The sequence below is a fragment of the Aptenodytes patagonicus genome, chromosome Z (assembly GCF_965638725.1).
Source record: "Aptenodytes patagonicus chromosome Z, bAptPat1.pri.cur, whole genome shotgun sequence".
NCBI lineage: Eukaryota > Metazoa > Chordata > Aves > Sphenisciformes > Spheniscidae > Aptenodytes > Aptenodytes patagonicus.
The window spans coordinates 52,833,093-52,854,506 of NC_134982.1; the positions used below are offsets into that span (position 1 = coordinate 52,833,093).

Below are 21,414 nucleotides of genomic sequence, written 5' to 3' on the forward strand. Positions count from 1 at the left end.
TGAATTCATTAGTTATGCATTTACAAAGGGATGTCATACACATAGAAATTTCATTTTACAATCAAGATTATGATTCAGACTAGACAAAAGCAAACAGCTGATTAGCACGGACATTCCCATCTTAATCTATACATCCATAACATTACTCTAACACTTTTGTGCTTTTTTTTTTTTCTTTTAATATGATCTCCTTAGAAGGCATATTATTCCTTAAACAAACTAACACAAGTTCTCAAGTTATCTCAGGATAGTTATTTCAAAAGACAATGCAATATTTCATAATAAACATTTATAATCAGGTTTTTAACAAAGTAATTCATCATATAAACAAATGAATCAGTCAGACACTAAATAAATATTTGTACTGGTAAATACTAGCGTTTTGCTTATATCATGTAGGACCTGATCCTGCAAGCCCTCTGTATACATCTTTATCCCCACTGAATGATTGGTTTCATTTCTTGTTCTAATCTACTATTTTACTTTGAGCTGAGCAAATACTTTCTGGCCACTAAGTTAAGTAATTGAAATAAGCACTGGAATACATCCCAGCAGACAATGATTTCCTTAGATGTCTTTGTAAATATTTTTTTTTCATGTTTATGAAATAATCACAAACGTTTATCAACAGGCATTCAGTTTTGATATTTACAATCTGAGTTGCATCAGTTAGTCGAGATTGACCAACTAAATTGTATGCTCCTTGTTCTTGGCTCTCTAATTGAACAAAGCGTGACCTTTGCACTCAATTTAAAGAGCGGTTTCCAAGAATTATTTAATAAGTAATACTGAATTTTACCTTCTCCAGACATTTGAGCTAACAATACTGGGCTAGGAAGGCAAGAGCCTCCAGGAGAATAACAAGCCAGGAGCTCTCCTTGGGGAGGGCAGACAAGCGTGAATTACCTTCTATCTGTTCTCATCTACCACAATTACTACCTTCTCCAAGGCAATGGGGATGGCCTTTTTAAAAGCATACAAAAAGCTATGGCCAGCCCTTTAATTCTGAGTTTACTCACTCCTTTTCAGGGATGCCTTTTTCCTTGCGTGGTAAATCCAGAACAGAGAACCGCAGATAAGAGACATTAACTGACCTACACATCCTCCTTGTGCCTCAGGAAGTTTATCAGGATAACTTCAAACAAATAGATGTGTCAGTGAATTCCAATCTCTTGGTTGTTTTTTCAAAGGAAACACAGAAGGAGTCAGTTACAGCTGAAAAACTTACAAACTTAAATTCAATAATTGCTTACTTTTTCTTGCCCAGCTTTATTTGAAATATAGTTTGAGATCAAGGGTACGAGGTTATTAGACGTACCCGCTGTATTAATTTAAGTTTGGCTGAATTCTGATGGTTTCTTGGATGCCTTTGAGCTCTTACCACAGTATAACATGAAACGTTGCAAGCATGTGGCAAAAATAACGATTGTAACAAATCGCTGCCTGAACTGAAAAGAGAACACATTTTGAAATGACTCTCTTTCTATATCTATATATATATAGGGATATACACACACACGCGCACACACACACACATATATATCCCTATATAAACATTTCTCTAAAATACAGAAATTGATTTTATTCTTATGTTGGTATAATTTTAAATACTTTACTCCGTGAATCCACAATATGACAACTTCAGGCTGTCCAGAGAGATAAATCTTAACACAGTCTTATAACCTCCACTATTATAAATATATTGGCAAGGAACTTTGACCAGCAATAGTAAATTTTGAAACTTAAATAATTATTCTACAATTATTTTAATTTTAACAACAAATTGCTACTGAATACCAATATTCATGGAAAATGTAAAAAAAAAACCATACAGCTTTAACTTCTAACACTGTATCAAGTGCAGCTTTATGAAAGGAATGTACAAGAAAATTATGTATTAGAGACTCATTCTAAAAACAGAAACAGCAACTTATACTATGTGTTTCAAAAAAAGAATACTGTAGGCCTGCACTTTATCATAAATGACCATGTTAAGTCATAGTTTCTTCTTGCCTGCAAATGAAGGATGTTGGCTCACAAATCTTCTGAAGTGTACATGAGCATTTGATTATATCCTGTTCCTTGTGAAAATAAAGTTAATTTACACTTACAGTGAACAACAATGAGGAGTTTGTTATTATAATAAGACATTTAAGGACCTTGGTAGCCAGTACCAGTTGTATTTGCAAGTAGCTCCTCAGCTTTTTTTTTTTTTTTTTAAAAATAAAGGTACAACCATAGTTATTTATTTACTTTAAAAATTCTAAAGATGAAGAAAAGTAGCATTTATACATATAAGTCCTCATATAAATTATAAAACTCAAGTTTATCTTATAGAGTTCCATCCCCAGAAGAAGCATAAAGCACTTTTGTGGTACCTTCACCAGTAAATATTTGTATCACATCAAATCTGAGAAATGCAACAAAGATGATACTGCATCCCAAAGCTGAAAAAGAACATTCTTCTGATGCAGTCTCTTGTGATGGATGTGCTCCATGTGATCATATGATTGCCGTGACTTGACTAAATTTCAAATAAAGGAAGTATGAAGGAATTCACCTCACCAGTTCAGTAGGTATAAGAAACATCAGTGAATAGCAGACTCATCCCGTTTGAGGTCAACAGTCTTTGGAAGACAACGAAGAGGGAGTTTAAAACTATGACAGCAAAATCAAATCATAACAATAATGAGGTAAACTCCCCTAAAAAGGCCAAATAGGCTGAGATGTCAGGAGAGAGTTCGATTGTACCTGACACCCAAATGTTTCTGTAGCCAGAGTTCAGCGAGCTGCATCGTAGAGGCAAACGTACTTGCTTTGGACCCTAAGCACATTTTGTATTGTTTCGGATCTAAATTGGGGTCACACTGAACTGGATGAAAAATATGGACGACTCCTACTTCTTGACTTCTGAAAGCCTTCAAGCCAGATGTTATCACTTTCGTAAAGAGGTCTACATCCTCAAGTCCCCAGCCTTGAATTGAGGTATCAAATCCACCAGCAGTAAGTAGATCACTTTTGTAAATACAGGTAATTCCAAATCCATACTCCCTCCAAAATCCAGTTCTTTTTGTGAAAACAAAACTACTGTCAACTGGAGGGTTGCCTCCATATATTACTTTTGGATCATATTGGCTAAAGATGATAGGGTAGTAAACCTGTTCTCCCTGAATAGTGTTATCTCTGCATCGCTGGAGGAAGTCTGGTGTAAATACCAGATCAACATCACAGAACAGCAGCAAAGTGCCATTGTCAAATCGAGATGAGGCCATTTCAAGACCTAAACCTCTAGAAAACTTTCCTGCCATCGGAATCAGGGTCATATCTGCCTTAGGATACTTAATGCTGTATTCTTTCATTAGCTCTATGTGTTTGCTGGAGTCTTGGCCCGACTCGGAACTGAAGAGAATTACTGCCAACTTTACATTCTGCCTGGGAATCAGACAAGTCTTCTCAAAGTTATCCATAAATCTTGAGAAAATGTCAAATCTTCCTGTAAGAGGGACAAGAATATGTATTTTCTTGTCAGTGTGTCCCCCGATGTCTTTGGTGCTTTGGAACGATGAGGAAAAAATCTTTAAAGAATTTGAAAGAAAAGAGGAAGATTGAGTGTCAGTGTTGGTATCCTCCAGCAGGCTTCTTACATCCAGCTCCTCTGCTTCTTTGAAGAAAGGTTTGCTAAACAATTGCTGAAGGTAAGCATGGCGTCTCACCGGTACCGTAACTTTCCTTCCTTTGTGCCTTTTGTACAAAAGCAGTAAATCCAGGATGTATTCCACCCCATGCAGAGGGTCTACCCTGCGGTAGCCATACTGTATTTCTTTGAAATCAATGAGCCTTCCTCTAGATCTAGAGTTCTCATTTATCATTTCCATGACTTGCATCACGGTGTCATCCAGTGCAGCCCGCAGGACGCTACTCAGGCTCTGCCGGGGTGGCTGGTTCTCTACCATTGAGTAAAGAAATTTTCCGGTCAGGAACTCCCACTCAATGACTTCATCCCGTTCACGTGGCTGGAAATGACTGAAAGATGGCATCACTCCCAGTTGCTGATCTTCTTTATTTATTTCACTGTTACTGAGCTTGCTCATCAGGGCACTTTCTCTATGGAGCTGAATGGTCCGATAGCGCAGTTCAGAAATTTTGCGACTCAGTATGTAATTGTGCAGCCTGTATTGGTAGGCTGGTCTTTTGTTTGGATGAAGTGTTATGGCTGTGTGAATCTTGCTGTTGTGAAGATCTTGAATGTAACCTTTGCGGTTGTGTTCATAGTTTTCATGGAACAATTGTTGCATCTAGAAAGAGAGAGAAAGACAAAAAAAAGACATTAAGTGGAAGCGCTTCTACCAACAAAAGGACCCACATTGGTACTGTTGATCATTACCAATTCTTATAGAACATGGCTATTTTTAGGCACAGAACTTTAAAGTATTCAGTAGGAATTACTTACACTGTTTTGGTCTCAGTTTCAGTACTGTTCACAGTAAGCAAATATTGTCCTCTAACTAAACAGAAGGGCAGATATCTTGGGTTTATCTTTACTTCATCTAACTGCAAAACCAAATGAAACACTTAACTGAAGCTCTGTAGGTAATACTTCTGAGTTCCTAGGTGCAGGCTGAATGCTGCTATGCATGAAACACTGAGTCTTCACCTATATCTAAACCCTTATTAGCACAGATCCTTACTGAAAGGTTAGCAACACTGATGATGTTTTTTAAGAGGACCTTGGATTTATGTCTATGGAGCACAAAGCTGCTTGTATTTTCTACAGACATAGGCAAATGGATAGTGCTACTTAACATTCAAAAACTGAATGGACTTCATTTGAAGAAAACTATTTTTTTTTCCACGCTGACAAAGAATTCAATGACTGAAATATAACCATTGGAATATGTGTGTTGGCAGGGATACATGTAATAAAGTACGTCAATTAAGCTATAGATCATGCTAGTATAACTCACCCTGAGTAATTTCCAATGTATTTCTGTGGCAAGAAAAGACATTCTACTTCTGTCAAATTAGTAATTGTAATATCTTCTAAATATTTTTATGGCTGAAGCACAGGTCTAAGATTTAAAGTATCTGGCCTTCATACCTTTCTGTGCTAACAGCTAAACTATGAGCAAATCATAAAACTTTCTCTGACTCAGTTTCCTCCCTAAAAGAAAACTTAGCTTATTATTAATTTAATGTGATGAATATTTATTCTTAAATGGGAAGTGATATGGAGGAGTAAAGTATTAACATCATAAATACATTTAAGACCCACTGTTCTTTGCTAAGCTAACACTAGTAAGTCCAGAGAAACAGAATTATTTCCCATGAGTAGCAGATAAAGGAGAAGAGGTTGCTCTTTTTAATCTGCAGACTGGTCTGTAATTAATAAATACGGAGAACATGCTAATTAGATAGAAAATGTTGTTCAAGGAGGTGTTGAAAGCTTAAGCTATAATCAGATTTTGAGATGGGTACTGAAATTTGTCTTTCATACACTGAGGAAATCAAGAGAGGTGAGGTCTGATGACACAATGTCTCAGACTCAAAACATTTAGCTCATTTTACTGCAATTCTTTCTAGAACAGAGGTTTTGCTACTAAAAGTAATATTAAGCATAGGGCAATAAATGTAAAATAACTCCTAATAAAGCTAAGAACCATGACAATTATTTAAAATACATTAGCATGTATGAGAAATACACAGTCATATTTAGAAAAATGGAATTTTAATAAAAAATTTCTAGAGTCTCCCTCCCACCCCATTCAGACCCCAAATGACTCTGCTTGAGCAAACATAGCTACTACTATTAGGTCAGCATTTTTGAGGCTACAGTCATATAACATGGAGAAAAGCAACAGCCTAATTCTGAGAACTACCTTAAGCTATCTTAAATTTGCCTTTAATAAAACAGATGTCTGTTATATTAAAGTGAGAGTGAGCGTGAAAAAACGTACATAGTTACAAAATGACTCAAATACTCCTTATTCACAGAACTCCTACCTAAAGCTGGCAGAGCACATTTGTTCTGTCTTGGGAGGTGCGTATGTATTTTGCTTGTCACATGAGGTGAGATGAGATGAACCAGGGACATGTGGGTTTGGGCAATTTCCTTGCTATCACAGAGAACAGGAACCAACACCATCGGTACTGAGTCAGTGTTTAACCAGCAGTGCTGGCAAAATCAAAATACGGCTTCCTTGAGGACAAGAGATGGACACTGGCAGGACAGGCAGATTAGAGATTAGGGATTGAATTAGAGAAAAGTGCCTGGGAAAGGGCTAGGTGAGGATATTTGCTCTTTGGAAGAATCATTTTCCCTTCTCCCTCTACAATTTACATTTGAATAATGAAAAAAGATCAGCTGATCATGTGAGATTTCCATCTCTCCAGTTATAAGTCACGCTCCTTTCCTGGCCCCTTTTATTTAAAGCTGTCTACTGTGTGCTCTGCAAGGTGACTGTGCTTCTGTATTCTCCACTTCTTCTGGAAAAAGTTGAATCCATGATTTTCATGTTTAGAATTTCACATTAAAATCCCCTTATAGGAAAATAAAGAAAAAGAAAATGCGTAACATTGAAAACAAAAGAAAGAAGGGAAGGCTGTTTGCTTGCTGAATGGTATCAGCATCCTTCCCCACAAACCCTGAAACTCCACTCTTTCCTAAGTCCTCTAATCACAAAGAATCACTTGATTTCTTCATCCACAACGAAGAATTGTATTTTAGTATAACTGAAACAACCATTAACTACCTTTACACATTTAACTTATGGTACCTGAATTTTCACAGTAAGTTTTATTTAAAGTAGTATAATGTATTTTATCCAAAAGATTTTTAACAGATGACAAACTATCGCTGTAAAACTAAATGCTGTCCTCCTGTTGTGCAAATTCTTCTGTAACCCCTGACTTATTTCAAGCTCAGCTTCACAGCAGATTCGTTAGCAGCACTCATTTAACAGCAATATTGTATTAACATAAATACTGCATTTTTATTACATTCCCATTTCAGATGCCTTGGTTTATTAGATATGCTGCACTGAAATCAGAGTGAGAGGATGTACTCCATTATACTAATGATTTTGCTTTTGATAACAGATTAACAGCAGCAATGAAAAAAAAATTTGAATCAACTCAGTAATACAATATTATCACACATATACAAAACTGTACTAATCCATTTTAAATGATGTTACTGAACACTTTTAATAGATCTCAATACAGAGAAAACAGTTTAGAACAAATATGACACTGAAATCATAAAATCTTCCTGAAGATAGCAGATTTTAATCTTGGTGCCACACAGAAATTTGTTTTTAATATTGCAGGACAAAAATGTCTTTTTACAACTCAAATTATAATCATCTAGATGAAAGCAATTCAATGTGATCCTAACTTTGCTCTGAAATTTCTAAGCACCGTGCTCAAGCCTAGGAGGCAAAGGGAAGGATGATTAAGTTTCCTGGAGAATGGATCTGTGCAAGGGCCTGAATTGGTCAATGCAGCCATAAGTGATCTGGAAAAGGAGGTGATTTGCAGGGTGGCGAGATTTACTGAATATAAATTAAAATTATTCAGCATGGTAAAAGCAAACCTGCCTGCAAAATTTCTCAAGATTTTGAATGGCTAGGTAATAAAATGGCAGATTAAATTCTTTGTAGATAAATGCAAAGCACATGTGAAGACGACAATCCTAATTATACCTGAAGAATGTCAGACTGTGTGGAAGCTGTTAGCACTCTGGAAAGAGAACCTAGTTACCCAGTAGGAAATTCTGTGCAAATGTCATGTTGACGTTCAGTAGTGATGAGAGGAAAAGCAAATACCATGAGGACAAGTCTAGAGTGAATCAGAAACATCATTAGATGGTTGTGTCCATAGTGCACCTGAATCTTGAAGGCTGTGGGCAGGTACCTTGTCAATATCATAATGTCCCATCTGAAATCGCTAACGTGTGAGTAGAAAGGTACTAACCAAGGCCACCAGATGATCACACATGTGGATTGTTAGATGAATAGATGACGAGGGTGAAAGGGAGTAGTCCAAAGAGGGCCAACCCCGAGATCTATAAAGTCAGTAGCACCATAAGGGAAACGGATAGGAATAATCACTGTCTCTTCTCACATAAAGAACTATGAAACATACAATGATGCTCTCAAGATTCAAAAACAGGAAAAGAAATATGTAGCTCAACCTCAGAACCTACTGGCACAGCAATCTGCTGATGGTAAAATTTTGCATAGCTTCAAAGACTGAGCCAACAGCTTAGTGCGAGACTTCCATCATTGCTATGTTAAACACAAAGGTACACCTTCTCCACAACATTGCTGTACTGCAGACTCCTAGAGCCCCAGCTGAGGCTATATCACAATGTGTCTTTATTGTCTTACACCCCTGCCTCGGCTTCTTCTACTGGTTACTGCAGAGAGAGGATATTTTGTCAAATGAACGTTTAGTCTGACATGATACAACCACTTCATGTTCACTGAAAGCAGTGAATGGAAGTTGGCTTCAATTCAATATAATACATGGAGGCACAACATTTTATTTTTTCATACTGCATGACTTTGTGACTTTCCTGAAGAGTTTGCTGTCTTCTGAACAATTCTTACAGCACAACTAATGCAAGAGTTGGCAAGGATTTCTCTTTGCCTCTTTTCATGCCAGCTGAAACTAGAAGTTGGCAAGAAATGTGAATAATCTAATCGTGCTCTGAGGCACTCTGAACTGCAAACAGGAATGAAAAAAAGGACAAGAAACAAATTAGAATAAAGGCAATGCTTTATTATCGTGGCAGAGAAATACAATAGCTAATACGTAAGCACAATGTAATTTGCATTGCAAGCTCTGAAATCATTGTAATCTCGTGATTTACTGATGTAATAAAAAAGGAAAGTTCTTATTACATATACACAAAAGCCCAAACCAACCTACTTGATTATTGCAAGACTACCACGTATTAAAAGACTGAATGCAAATGGTGCTTTTTAAATTAACACAATTTTTCTTTGAGCATTGTTTAACAACAATTTCTCCCATTTAACAGAGAAAACATGGAACTTAATCCTCCATCCACTCTAGCTCTTCCTAAATCTACAGTAGGACTAAACTGTTGACCATTTTATCTAAACTGGACTTCTAATAAATTTAGAAATAAGATGAACAGGAACTATTCCTGGTCTTTCTTCACCCTGTTCTTTTAAGTTTAGCTCTCATGAAGATTTATTCACTATTTCCAGTGACTTCAAGGGGCATTTCGTCAATATGAAGAAGACACCCCTCAAAAGGAGCCAGAGAACTTGGAGAAGCAACACTGCAGAAATTCAGTTGTTATAATAATACAACACACATAATCCCACATCCACGGTTTTAAGAAGTAGGTGACTAAGTATCTTAGGAAAGTTGACTTTTTAAACTGGAAATAACTGATAAATAAGGAGAACATAAGAATATTAGCAAACAGTAAGGTGATATGGAGAGATTATGAAACATCAGTGCGAATCCTCCACAGAAAAGGAAAACAAGATTCTGTGTTGCATCAGTCAGAGTATTTCTGAAAGACACAGCAGACAATTTCACACAATTCTGAACCTGCATCTTTATCAAATGTGTGGGACTAAATCAATGGAAAAGAGACTTCCCAGGACCAGAAACTATCCTATGAGAAGAGGTTAATGTTATTTGGCTTGTTTAACCTTGCAAAATGAAGGATAATAATCATATTGTCTCTAAATACATTAAGTAAATAAGAGAGAGATAATGAAAGTAAACTAGCCTTAGGTTTACCTGGGCAGGAAATTAAAGGAAAATTTCTAGCTGTCAGAAGAAGAGGGTTTATATCAGATTTTCAATACAAGTAATGCATACAATTTAATCAGGTTATAAAAAACTAGATTGCTTGTGAGTAGGGGAATCAATGACTTGAGAGATCCATTCAATTTTTCCTAACGATAGTGTTTGGTTTTTAGTAAGAATTAATTACATATTATTAATTGGCAGCAGCCAACCTTCCTACAAACAGACATTACATTGAAAATACTCTTTCTATTCACAGTCCTCAGCCAACAGTATGTTTCCATTTAGTGTAACAGCTAACAAAACAGCTTTATATCTGTAAAAACGATGACTGGTAACGTAATAGCTTTATAACACAACCATTTGTTTGTAGTTTATAATGCATCTGAGTAACAATGTTGTGAAGCATTTTGCCACAAAAACAGAACAAGGATTCATGTTTCACTGTTCAAATTATTGTAAGAGATTAAAACCTGCTGCTATCTTCATGTTATGCCCATCACTTTAGCATATGATGCACCCAGAAACAACAGGGAAAACTGGACTGTAATTATAATCTATGAGTGATAGTAAAATGCCATTTATACAAGAGTTACATCTTGCTGCATACTGAAAGGCATATCCACTAATTCTTCCTCGAGAAATAAGTTTGAGCCAACACAGCCACAGAAGAAAGCACTGAATACTATCCCATTTCACACATCATTAACAGACGCATTAAATAACTTAAGCACCAGAATCAACAGTCTTCCTGCTGACATCGTCCCCAGGATGAACAAAACTTGATGTATTGATTCCAGCTCTGATATGCAGGGGTTAGTAAGCAGAAAAATTACAAGCGCACACCACAAATTCAATTAATAGTTTCTTCAGCATTAGGACTGTTCACTCAATAGAAAGGGATCTAACTTCTTATCTGCAGATTAGCTAGGTATGATATGTAGTGATCAAAATAAAAAAGAGCTAATTTTTTTAGACTCTTTAAAAGTAGAACTGTGCAATAATTATTTATAACTCTTCTGCTGGGCCTCACCTTAATGAGATTAATAAATAAAGGTTAATAGCAAACCCTTTTGGTCCATTTTCCCCCCACCTCCTTTCTCACATTAGTCAAACCATTGACTGAAATCAGCTCAGTATGCTCTGTGCCAAATGATATCAAGAAAAGCTAAAATAAAGTGCTCATGAAACAGTGCTGCTCTGTTAATATTAGTAGACTTCTTTGACATCTCATCTCTTTATAGCTTTAAACTAAAAAATCCCACTCCAAATGCCAAAGTTTTCCTGCAATGTAGGACAGACAATACAAGGATGTATAAAGTTATGCTGTTTTGTGTATGATTCTAGCAACCCTCCTGCTATAGGGATACTTCACCAAGCACACAATGTAATAAAATCCCACAAATCTGTACAGACAAAATAAGCATATGTTAGCAAAAGAATGGTAAATACTTGAACTTTTGTAATTTAGCCTATAAATAGACAAATTAAACACTACTGACATGCAAGTACAGCAGCATACATGCAAGAAAACAGCAAAACGTTTTAAATTACCCTCTGCATTATCTAAGTGGAACAATTGTGGAAAAGGCTGCATTTCAGAAGTCAACAGGTTTAAGGAAACTAGGCTGTCACCCTTTCAGCTTGCTCAGGTTTGGTCTGCCTGGTGTCACTAACCCCCTTCTTTGGCACAAACCGGCCTTCAGAATAGGAGCACCACGGGTAATGGGGAAGAGGTGAGGGATTAACAAATTGGTAACAGTTCAACAGTGGCAATGAACAACAGCCCCCCACTCACTGCCAATCTTCTTTCCATTGGCATGTGAAAGGAGGAAGGCTGGCTCAGGGGTTTTGATGATGATGAAAATCTGACTCATTCCCTATTCTGGATGAAAAAGGAGGAGTGATCACGGAGAAGGTAAAACTAATTTTCTTATCATAGCTTAAGCTTTGTGTAATCCAGTGATCTTCAGACCTGTGGTTGTTCCTACATCCTCATGTCATTGAGAGAGCTCAGGAGAGGAAAGCACATCCACATTCTCATGGAGTTCCACAGTGAGACACTGGCAAGTGCACTGGGACCAGCTACATGTTTACAACATGAGTCTTGGGAGCTGAAACGCCCTCCTCAGCACTAACTGAATATACTTGCCATCCAGCAGGTAAAGCCGTCTGCAGTTTTGCCATTCATTTTCCTCGTTACTGAAGGTGATTTATCACAGTAGCATTGCCTGCTATTGCATCTAGGCGACAGCACTAAGCATGCACATACTTTATATCCTTTTGAAGATCTTGGCAGGACACGTGCACTTCCTTAGGCAACAGGTCCATGCTTAAAACTTTTCCAAATGATAAAACTGTTCTCGGGCTCCCCCCAGTCAGGTGAAGGGCCAATCCACCCTTTTGCAAGCCAAACCCTCCCACACCCTCAGGGCCATACTGCCAAACTGGATCTCGTCCAGGTTCCTGCCATGACGCAAAGGCTGCTGCAGCTCTGCATACAACACCTCTTCCCCGGGGCTCTGCCCCTCACTCACTGGTGGTGGCTGTGCCTCAGGTACCTTGTCTGGAAGCTCTCCCAGAAATAGGGATTCTGATTTTATTCCTGCACTAAAGAAAGATGCCCAGTATTTGATAGCTGGTACCCTGTTGGAAGATTGAAGAGATTGCTGCCTTGGTTTCTGAGTAAACTGTTCCGCCTCTGGGAGAAAGGAGAGCTCATAGCTGTTTGCTACTTGTCAGTGAGTTCTAAAAAAAATTCAGATCTGGAAGAACTGTGTCAAAGGTGTTGACTTTGACTAACTGGTTTTTTCTTGCCTGAGCTTGCTGACAGTTAACATTTATTCCCAATCAGTTCGTTTTGGCTGAAGTTTTCCTAAAGACAAGATGTCCTTTTAATAGCTTTGTATACAACTCAGAGAACTTGAAGCTGTGTAACATCCTACAGTAGTATCTATATAAATAATTCAAAAAATACAATTCTTTACACACTGAAATTCTGTCTTCAGACTGTAAATGCTATGATGATTGTTCTAGGATCAACAAGTAGTACAGTAAAATGCTCTCATGCTGAGCCCTTAAATACTTTGCTGTGATCAAGGTGAAGAAAATCAATTTTCATTCCAAATATTAAGACCTAGATATCAGTGATTTCTCTTTCAGATATACAGCATGAGACAGGCACAGAGTTGATTAATAAGCGTTATTTCACAAATTTAAGATATATTTCATAACTTTCATTCAGCATTTTAGAAACAATAAAAATGAACTCTTTCAGCATTTGTATCAAGTCCTTAAAATATTTCATCATTAAAATAGCACGCTTCATTTCATTATGATGGTCTACTAGTTACCGATAATCTGTATCAACTACACTCTACAGAAACACTAGCTTTTTTATGTACTTGAATTATTATTTACAGAATTCATATTATATTTTTTTTTTAAAAAAAGCGTTGCCAAATTTGATCACAAAAGTGATCCATAATCACTTACAGGAAAAGAAAAATACATCTTCAGTATAAGTCACTAAAACTTCCTGAAGGTTCACACACAACATTTCATCAGAGCATTTAAAAATATTTCTACCTACAAAACATACACTTTTTTAATATGCAGTTGAGAAAAATGCTTAGTTGTTAACTTCAAGGAGAAAAAGAAGAGGAAAATTACTTTACCAACATCTTACCCTTAAGCATAGACCATTTCTGAAGGTATTTTACAACCATCACTGAATCATAAAATTAAAAAAGTTTTTCTCTTAGCAAAAATAATAATAATTAAAGTTTTATTGTGACTATGGAATTATTTATTAAAGTAAGTGAAAGTTACAATTAACTCTATTACATAATACATGTATTTTGAAGTGTGTAAGTATTTTTACTTCTTGATCTTAAGCTGTCGTTTTCTCACTGTGTGACAGATTTGGCCATACACAGACAAAAACATTAAAATCTGTTAAATTATTAGCCTCCAACACTTGCATAAAAAAAAAAAAAAAAAGGAAAAAGTCTTTACAGGTCACAGATTTAATCAGAAATATCAAATTCTATCCTTTGGATTACGGCAAAAAGATGAAACGGTGATTTGATGACTCATTATCTTTTCTGAATTGTTTCAGTGTGTCATGTGAAATAAGCTAGTATATTTGTTTAATGATAAACTTTACTAAATCATGGAGTTGTGCATCTGTGTATCTGATCAAAGATCTGAACTCTGTAATTATGCTTGTAAGTGCATTGATAGCACAAAAGCTGATTCCACATATACAAATTACATAGAAACTGGAAACTTGATTTTTTTTGTGCTATTTGGGTAATATCACATTTAGACTAGCAACATATCCCACTTTACAGGATCACCCCAGAGGGAATTTTTACGTAACAATTTCCCTTTTGTTACACACACAAAGGTCATGGGCAAGTCCTTTATTTTCATGACAAGGTGGGTTTTTCAAGTTTTTTATTTTCTTATCCCGTGTTTTATTACAGAGAATTAGGGAACATTTTGTGGCTTTTGACATACAGTGTGGATGTCCTCTGGACCCTTGTGCATCAAGCAACTAGTACATGTTTGCCTATAATCGTTGCCAATAATCTACAATGAATGCACATTGTCCTTTCCATTCTCATGTTCCCAGCAGTGCTTATATGTTTATATTCAGCTCATCCCAACAGCCCTCCCTCCCACAAAAAAAATGGACTGCCAAAGAAACCATCCAAATCTCGACAGTTAGCACACTAAACATGTTTTAGCATGGAGGTACTCAGCACAGTAAGAAGGCTGAAGCTCTCCATAGTGTTACACCAGAGAGCAGTTTGTCCTATGATTGTATGAAGGTGCACAGGACAGTATTTCATAGATACTTGGCTAGAGCTATTCCTAAAGAAATAGCCATAATGCATCCTTTCTGTTCTTCACTTGTAGAGACCAATCTTCTCGTACGACGTGTTTGAGAGCCTTTGTCCATCCAGCCCTGCTTCACGCTAACCAACTGCGGTTGGAGCCAGGGAATTAACGTCCTGTAACGGGCCTGAGGCCATGATGCGTGGCTGTGCTTCACACCATGACTTCCCTCCTATCATACAAGCTGATACAAGGACAGAGGCTCAGCACGCCATTTGCACTCCTGTCACATTGGCTGACGTGGGAAAGTAACTCTCTCCACTCACAACCCTGCCACGTGCAATGCATGAAATCTCTACCACTGAATGAAGAACGGGGTGGTTTTCTCCTGTGCCTCAATATTATGGTGCAATATAAAGGCTTTCTATAGCCTTTATGCTTCAAGTACTCTGAGTGGGTAATCTTAATACAGTGGGAGAGAACAATTTTATATAGCAAGAGAAAGCAGCCCCCCGCATGCCCCTGCCACAGTAACACTAGCTCTAAAGGGTACGAGGCTCCTTTCTCATGAAAAATCCTTATACAGTAGTGATATTTTACAAGGCACAATCCTCCTTACTGGGACATGAGCATCTCTGCAAACTACAACAGTCTGACACAAAGGGTTCCCTGGTATTTATGACTTCCCTTGGAAAATAAATCTAACCGAAGAATCTGCATGCCTGTACCTTACTTAACCTGTTATCCACTACAGAAAATGTACATCTTACATTGCTCTGCAGGAGCTTGAAAGGTCTTCCTTAACTGATTCAGTCGTAAGTATCCTTGCTTTTGAAGTAATTCAGCAATTCAAATGTTGAAGAAAACATTGAGAAAAAGCCATTATCATTTCTGATTCATATGAAAAAAAAATATTAAAAAGCAAGCTTCAGGGCTACAAACCCTGAGATCTAAGTGCTGAGGTAAATTGCTTCAAAGTAGAAATGCTTCTCTGCCTCACTAGTTGGTCACATTTCTGGCTAAATGAAAAGTTTTAAGTGAAATAAATTATTTGCCTTTAATATTCACAGTATATTTATCATTATAGCCTAGAAAAGGGAAATGCTCTGAGGTATGATGTATCAGTGCAGTCAATTATTGGGACACAAAAGGTTTTTCCTCATCTTGTTTGATTGGGTTTTAGGAGTCTTTAGTAAGTATTACTGTTTGAGGCTAAAATTTGATGCTAAAATGAAAGCAAAAAATATTTTTTTCAAGTTGTTTTTACTGCTTTTTACCCTTGTTTTTTCCTAATGTTCTGCAGAATCCGTTTTGATACAAAAGACAGTAAAAATGAACAGCCCTATGCTCCCCAAAGTCCACAGTTATTCGGCAACAGCACTTCACTTTCCATAAATGTTAAAAGAAAGAATAGGAAAGTCTTTACTGTAACTAGAGGATTTATCTGTACAAGCCACGTACCAAAAAAGTTCTCCTTTTAAGCTTAGCATCACAATTATTTATTAACAGTTAATTAATATAAACTGCCTTTGCACAGTGATAGGCATTTTACTACATCATTCTGTCACCCCCAAACACTTCTTTCTGCAAAAACATGACTTATGGGAACTTGTTAAGTAATGTCAATCCAGTGCAACCTGATGCAACTTTGATCTTCAACCTTGAAGGTGATCCTGCCTGAAGAGCAAGGGACTAGACCAGATGATCTCCAAGGTCTCTTTAACTTACTGTGATCCTACAATTCTACATTAATAAGTATTCTGATATTATGAAACATAATTTGAAGAGGAACATGTGGCAGAAATTTCTCCTCCACTATCAGTATTAGGGAATCTGTACCTAGCATCCTCCAAAAGTCTTTCACAAAAATGTAAGCTTTGGGAGACTGGAAACACTGACAATTCAGAGTATTTTTGACTTGTTAATACATGACCTATGTTATACAGCACATATGCAGAGTGAAACATATAGCATGATTCAAAATTTTTTTGGAATAACTCAGCCTTAAAGAGATGCTACTTCCTATGTTCATTTATCCTTTTTTCCCTTTATCTTACTCACAGTTAATTTTTTCACCTACCTCTTTTCTTGGGAGTGTCTTTCTCTTCTGCAGACTTCTGGGAAGTATTTAGATACAGCAAAAAATAATCATTCTCCTGTGCTTAGTTGACACACTTTCCTTTAATCAGATACCTAAGTGTTCTTTTTTCTTTTCTTTTTTTTCCTTCCCCCCCCCCCCCCCCCCCGTAGGTCTAAAACTAAATAGTTTATACAGGCCTGGAATTATGTATCAGGACCCCTATAAGAAGAGTACCACAACATTCATGAAGATGAAATACATAGTCTCAACAAAAAGTATTTACACAGCCAGTTAAACAAAATGACACCAATGGAATTTTCATCAGCTGAACTTCCGTGCAACTTCGAAAAGGTGGCTGATATTTTAGTAGCATGTAGTTGATGCCATGAAGAGTGCTGTATAACATATTGTGAAGAGTATGATATTTCTTTTTTGCTAACAAGACTGCATGCACATCTACCAGATAAATGGCAAATGAGAATACTCAGCTTAATACTGCATACTTGGTACTTATTTATTCGTCAAAGTAGAGCTGTTACAGTACTGCCTGAGCAGAAAAATCAGTTTGCTAAGGTTCTCTGAAAAGCCCATGAAGGTGAGAATAGAAGTGAGTAAGAAAGAGACATTTTAAAAAGTCAAAACAAAAAGTCAAAAGAGAAAGCATCACAAGATGACAAGGATGGGATGCCAACCTGTCCTGGGGAGTAGTGAGGGCCAATTCACTTACACTTCCCAGCAAGAGCTGGGAAGGTCAGATACACTGGAAGGAAGTTCTCGATCAGAAAACATATTTTGCCCCATAGAGAAGAATGTAGTGAACCAGCAGATCTCTTCTCTGCTAATAAAATGCTTCTGAACGGTAAAGACAAGGCAGGGAACTGCACATGGGCCTTGCTTTGTCAGAAACTGTGTCTTTATGTCAACAAGAGAATAGTAATGGTGTGCTCCTAACATCACTGCAACATAAGTCTTACCTACACCCATCTCTTCCCACTGGGAAATTAAGCTGTACCATGAATACTCACAGAGCTGGAATTAGGCGATTTAACTGCAGGGGACCATGACAAATAAGCACTAGGTTCATGAAAAAGGCAGCTTTTCTAATACTGAAGGGTTGCTAGACAGAAGATCAACCCCAAAGGGGCCTGGGACCGCTAGCCAGAGCAGTGCTGGTCCCTGGCTGAAATGCCAGGAGGTTAAAGTTTGCCATCCCCTGAAGACTGTAACCAAACAGAAGGGAGTTTGGTGAGTTTTTCAGAACAGAGTTTGTTCAGATCTGTGATCTGAACAGATCTGCAAAAGAAGAAATATAACTGAATGCTGCATTTGCCTTCACTGTTGCTTGTCTCATTATTTCTAGAGAGGTTTTGTCCTCAGATACAGGCACATCTGAAAAGAAGTGTTTTCATATCTGAAAATATTCATAACTCATAATAGCAAATCAGATTAGTAATAAAAAAATAACTCAAGCACTGAAATGAGAAAAATTGTTTAAAAAGGCATTGAGGTCCTCAGGAAAAAATGAGACTGGCTGGAAAAAAATCCCGTAACTCTATCTGTATTTCAACACAATCCATAATTATGCATCTAAAATTTTACTTCTCTTGAGGCACAGGCATGCAGCTTGTTTTCTCCTCTACTGTTCACCAACTACAATGTTCTTTTTTTTTTATCTTAAGAACTTATCATTCTACTGCAAATACACTTCAGAATACTGCTGGTTTTACCCTTTAAAGAAGCTTTTGAAGCCTTTAATTATTAGAAGAAAATTCAATAAATGCTTGCATAACCAATTAAGTACAAATTTATATTCCAGCACTATCAGATAATGTTGAAATGATGTATGAAGAACAGCATCTGTAACTTCCATTAAGTAGCACCATGAATTCTGTGTTTAAAAACTTCATCAATCAAACAAATCAACTGCCTGAATATATTACACATTTGTTTACACTAATGCCTGAACACCTACAACAAAAACAGTGTAGGAAAACACTTGGCCTCAAATGTCTTTGTTTATTCACAATTAGCAATATTTCACAAAGGAATAGTTTAAGTATTTCAATTCACCAGTCCATTAGCCTCATTTGGACAGATTTTCCACACAAAATAAAGAAAGAACAAACATTACAAAGAGACACACGTAACTGAAAAACTTAAAAGCTTAGCATAGGAGTGATACTTGGTTGTATCTTTAAAGATGGAGAATAAGTACTCAATCTGCAGCATCCATTTTAAATTACACTCAGCTAGCAGCATCAGATAAAAACTCATTGCAATCTTTTATGCAGTGCTGGTCTAGGGACAGAGGCAAGAATGTGAGATAGAGGTAATATATGTTTTTAAAACTAACTAGCATAAAAGGACAATATAAACATGCTTCTAGGAGAAGAAAACTTTTAAGAGACCTAAAAAGCTGCCTGGAAGCCTTTTGGACATCTTAGCTGACTAGTTTTCTTGCTTCAAGCTCAGGCCATGATGTTTGGATTTCTGTTTTCTGGTAATAAATGCAACACATTGACAAAATCTGAGGTATCAAAAGGGATAAAGGATGACAGAAATTGGCAAACTAAAAAGAGAAACAGATCAGGGCTAATGTGTACCTAAGACTTAAAAGGAAGAACATATTGTTAATATAAAAACAGGCAATCTCATAAAAATCAGCACTTCTAGCAGAGCACCAACTTTCTGTTTAAAACTCTAAGGGCATCAAATTTATCTGATTTGCTTTGAAGCCTGCGTGTTTATTCAAACTGCCTTTGAAATCTGGCATCTTGCAAATGCTGTTAGGTGGAGTAGGTGTTCAGTTATGGACATGCTGGAGCAGAGGAGTCCTGAGAGACAGCATCCAGGGGGAAAAAAAAAAACCAACAAAAAAGCCCCCCAAAAAACATAACAAAATTTTAGATCTGGCAGAAGCTATAACCCCTTTTGCACACATTTGTCTGGATATGAGACCACAAATGTCATCCCACTTCATGTGATTTCAGTATATCTAGACTTGACAGACAAATGACAGATGACACAAGCACTGAAGTGTATTTAAGCACTCAGCCATGACTTACTTTATTTATATACATTTATATGGAAGTGGTTTGGGAGACTTAGAGCTAGGCCCACCTTTGGGGATGCAGGTGTGAATACAGTGTTCAGTGAGACGTGACGTCTTATCGCCAAGAGAAAGGAGATTTACAGAACCCTTTTCTGCAGAGATGAGTCTAGGTTCCCCTCTTTGCTCACTCAACTAGTGGTGGGGCTTTGTATTCCCATTATGAAGGTCTTGCCTGCCTGGGTGCAGGGTCTATCCTGAGGTGACCGAGTTTGGCACTGGGAGCAGAGCTCCGAAGATAACTGGAACTAAATCCTGCCTCCATCCAGATTTTTCTAATGCTAGGAATATTAACTTTACAGAGGAAACATACAGTCATGCAGCTACAATAACACAGGAATAATTTACAAATAATAGATAATGGAAATCAGAAATGTCTTTTTTACTAGGACAAAGAAATAGAAAATCAGCAGATGTAAAATGCAGAAAAGGAAAAAGTCTGTGTGTGATAAAGTACTTAAGGGAGCCAGGGCTTCTTAACATTACTGAAGCTCAGAACTTAGCATGAAGCTAAAAGGATTAAATATACAGATAATAAAAACATCGAAGATGACATTATAAGGGACACGAGCAGTGAGAACCCTTGCTGCTCTGGGGCAAAAGCAATTTGGTAGCCCAATAACGGCCCATTGCAAGGTCTCAGCATGAGCTCACTGCGAAGATCAAGCCTTCAGAATGCAGTATTAATAACCCTTCGCAGAGAAATGTATTTAGTAAAAAATGAGAGTTTGACCATTTTCACATACATCACATCACATTAACATACTGAAAACAGGATTTTCAATACCTTTAGACAACAAAACAATAGATGTGGACTGGCGAAAAAAGAACTTTTCTCTTTTTTTAACTTGGTAAGCACATCTCGGGAACACTTAAATATATTGCAAAGTCCCATTTTCAAGTCTTAAGTAAGAAAACAGAAGCATCAGCAGACCTATGTAGTATGGACCAAGGCTCTCTATTCTATCTCTGCTGATTAAATACTCCCTTCTTACAACAAAGTTAAACATAAAATTTATAGCAACCTCTACAAAACTTGGGAATGACTGAAACCTGGTTCCGGTGGCTGGCAGACCTAAAAGTGGTTTCCCAGAAGTTACCACTGGAGAATTAAAGACTGAACTAGAGCACCCAAAAAGTCAGAATTCTCCCAAAGAAACAACAGGCAAAATCAGTACGGTAAGACTTTCTGTTACATTTCTGCATTCCCTTGACATAAAAGCTGCTCAGCAGTCTACATACCGATAGCCTGCATGATAGGCCAGATTTAATCTCTTTTTGATTTAATTTTCCTACACTCGCACTACATTGAGTCATTACTCAGCTGAGGAAGTGAACAGCATGATCTCCTTGTCAACCTAGTTTTCCCTTCTTGCTTTGTCAGTAAAAGAAAAAAAAAAGGATGTTCAAATTAAGATTTTACTTCTTATAGTGTAATCAAGAAGATTAAGTATAGCTTCCTTCCAGCTGATTTTATTAACATTAAAGTTTATGATAAATTATGAACCGCCCTTGAGCTAAACATCCAATTAAAATAACATAAGCATGGCAGGATGTCTGTTACAATGTTTTTCTTAGAAGAAATCCC

At 37.0% G+C, this 21,414-nt stretch overlaps 1 protein-coding gene across 1 annotated transcript in view; it reads right to left on the bottom strand.

The window, feature by feature from the left end:
- Positions 1-1,567: 1,567 nt before the first annotated feature.
- Positions 1,568-21,414, bottom strand: part of CHSY3 (chondroitin sulfate synthase 3) — a 203,190-nt gene continuing 183,343 nt past the window's right edge. The window contains exon 3 of the mRNA XM_076362788.1: positions 1,568-4,295. Within this exon, the coding sequence (XP_076218903.1) occupies positions 2,730-4,295 (1,566 nt within the window). The 3' untranslated portion in view covers positions 1,568-2,729. The remainder of the gene's footprint in view (positions 4,296-21,414) is intronic.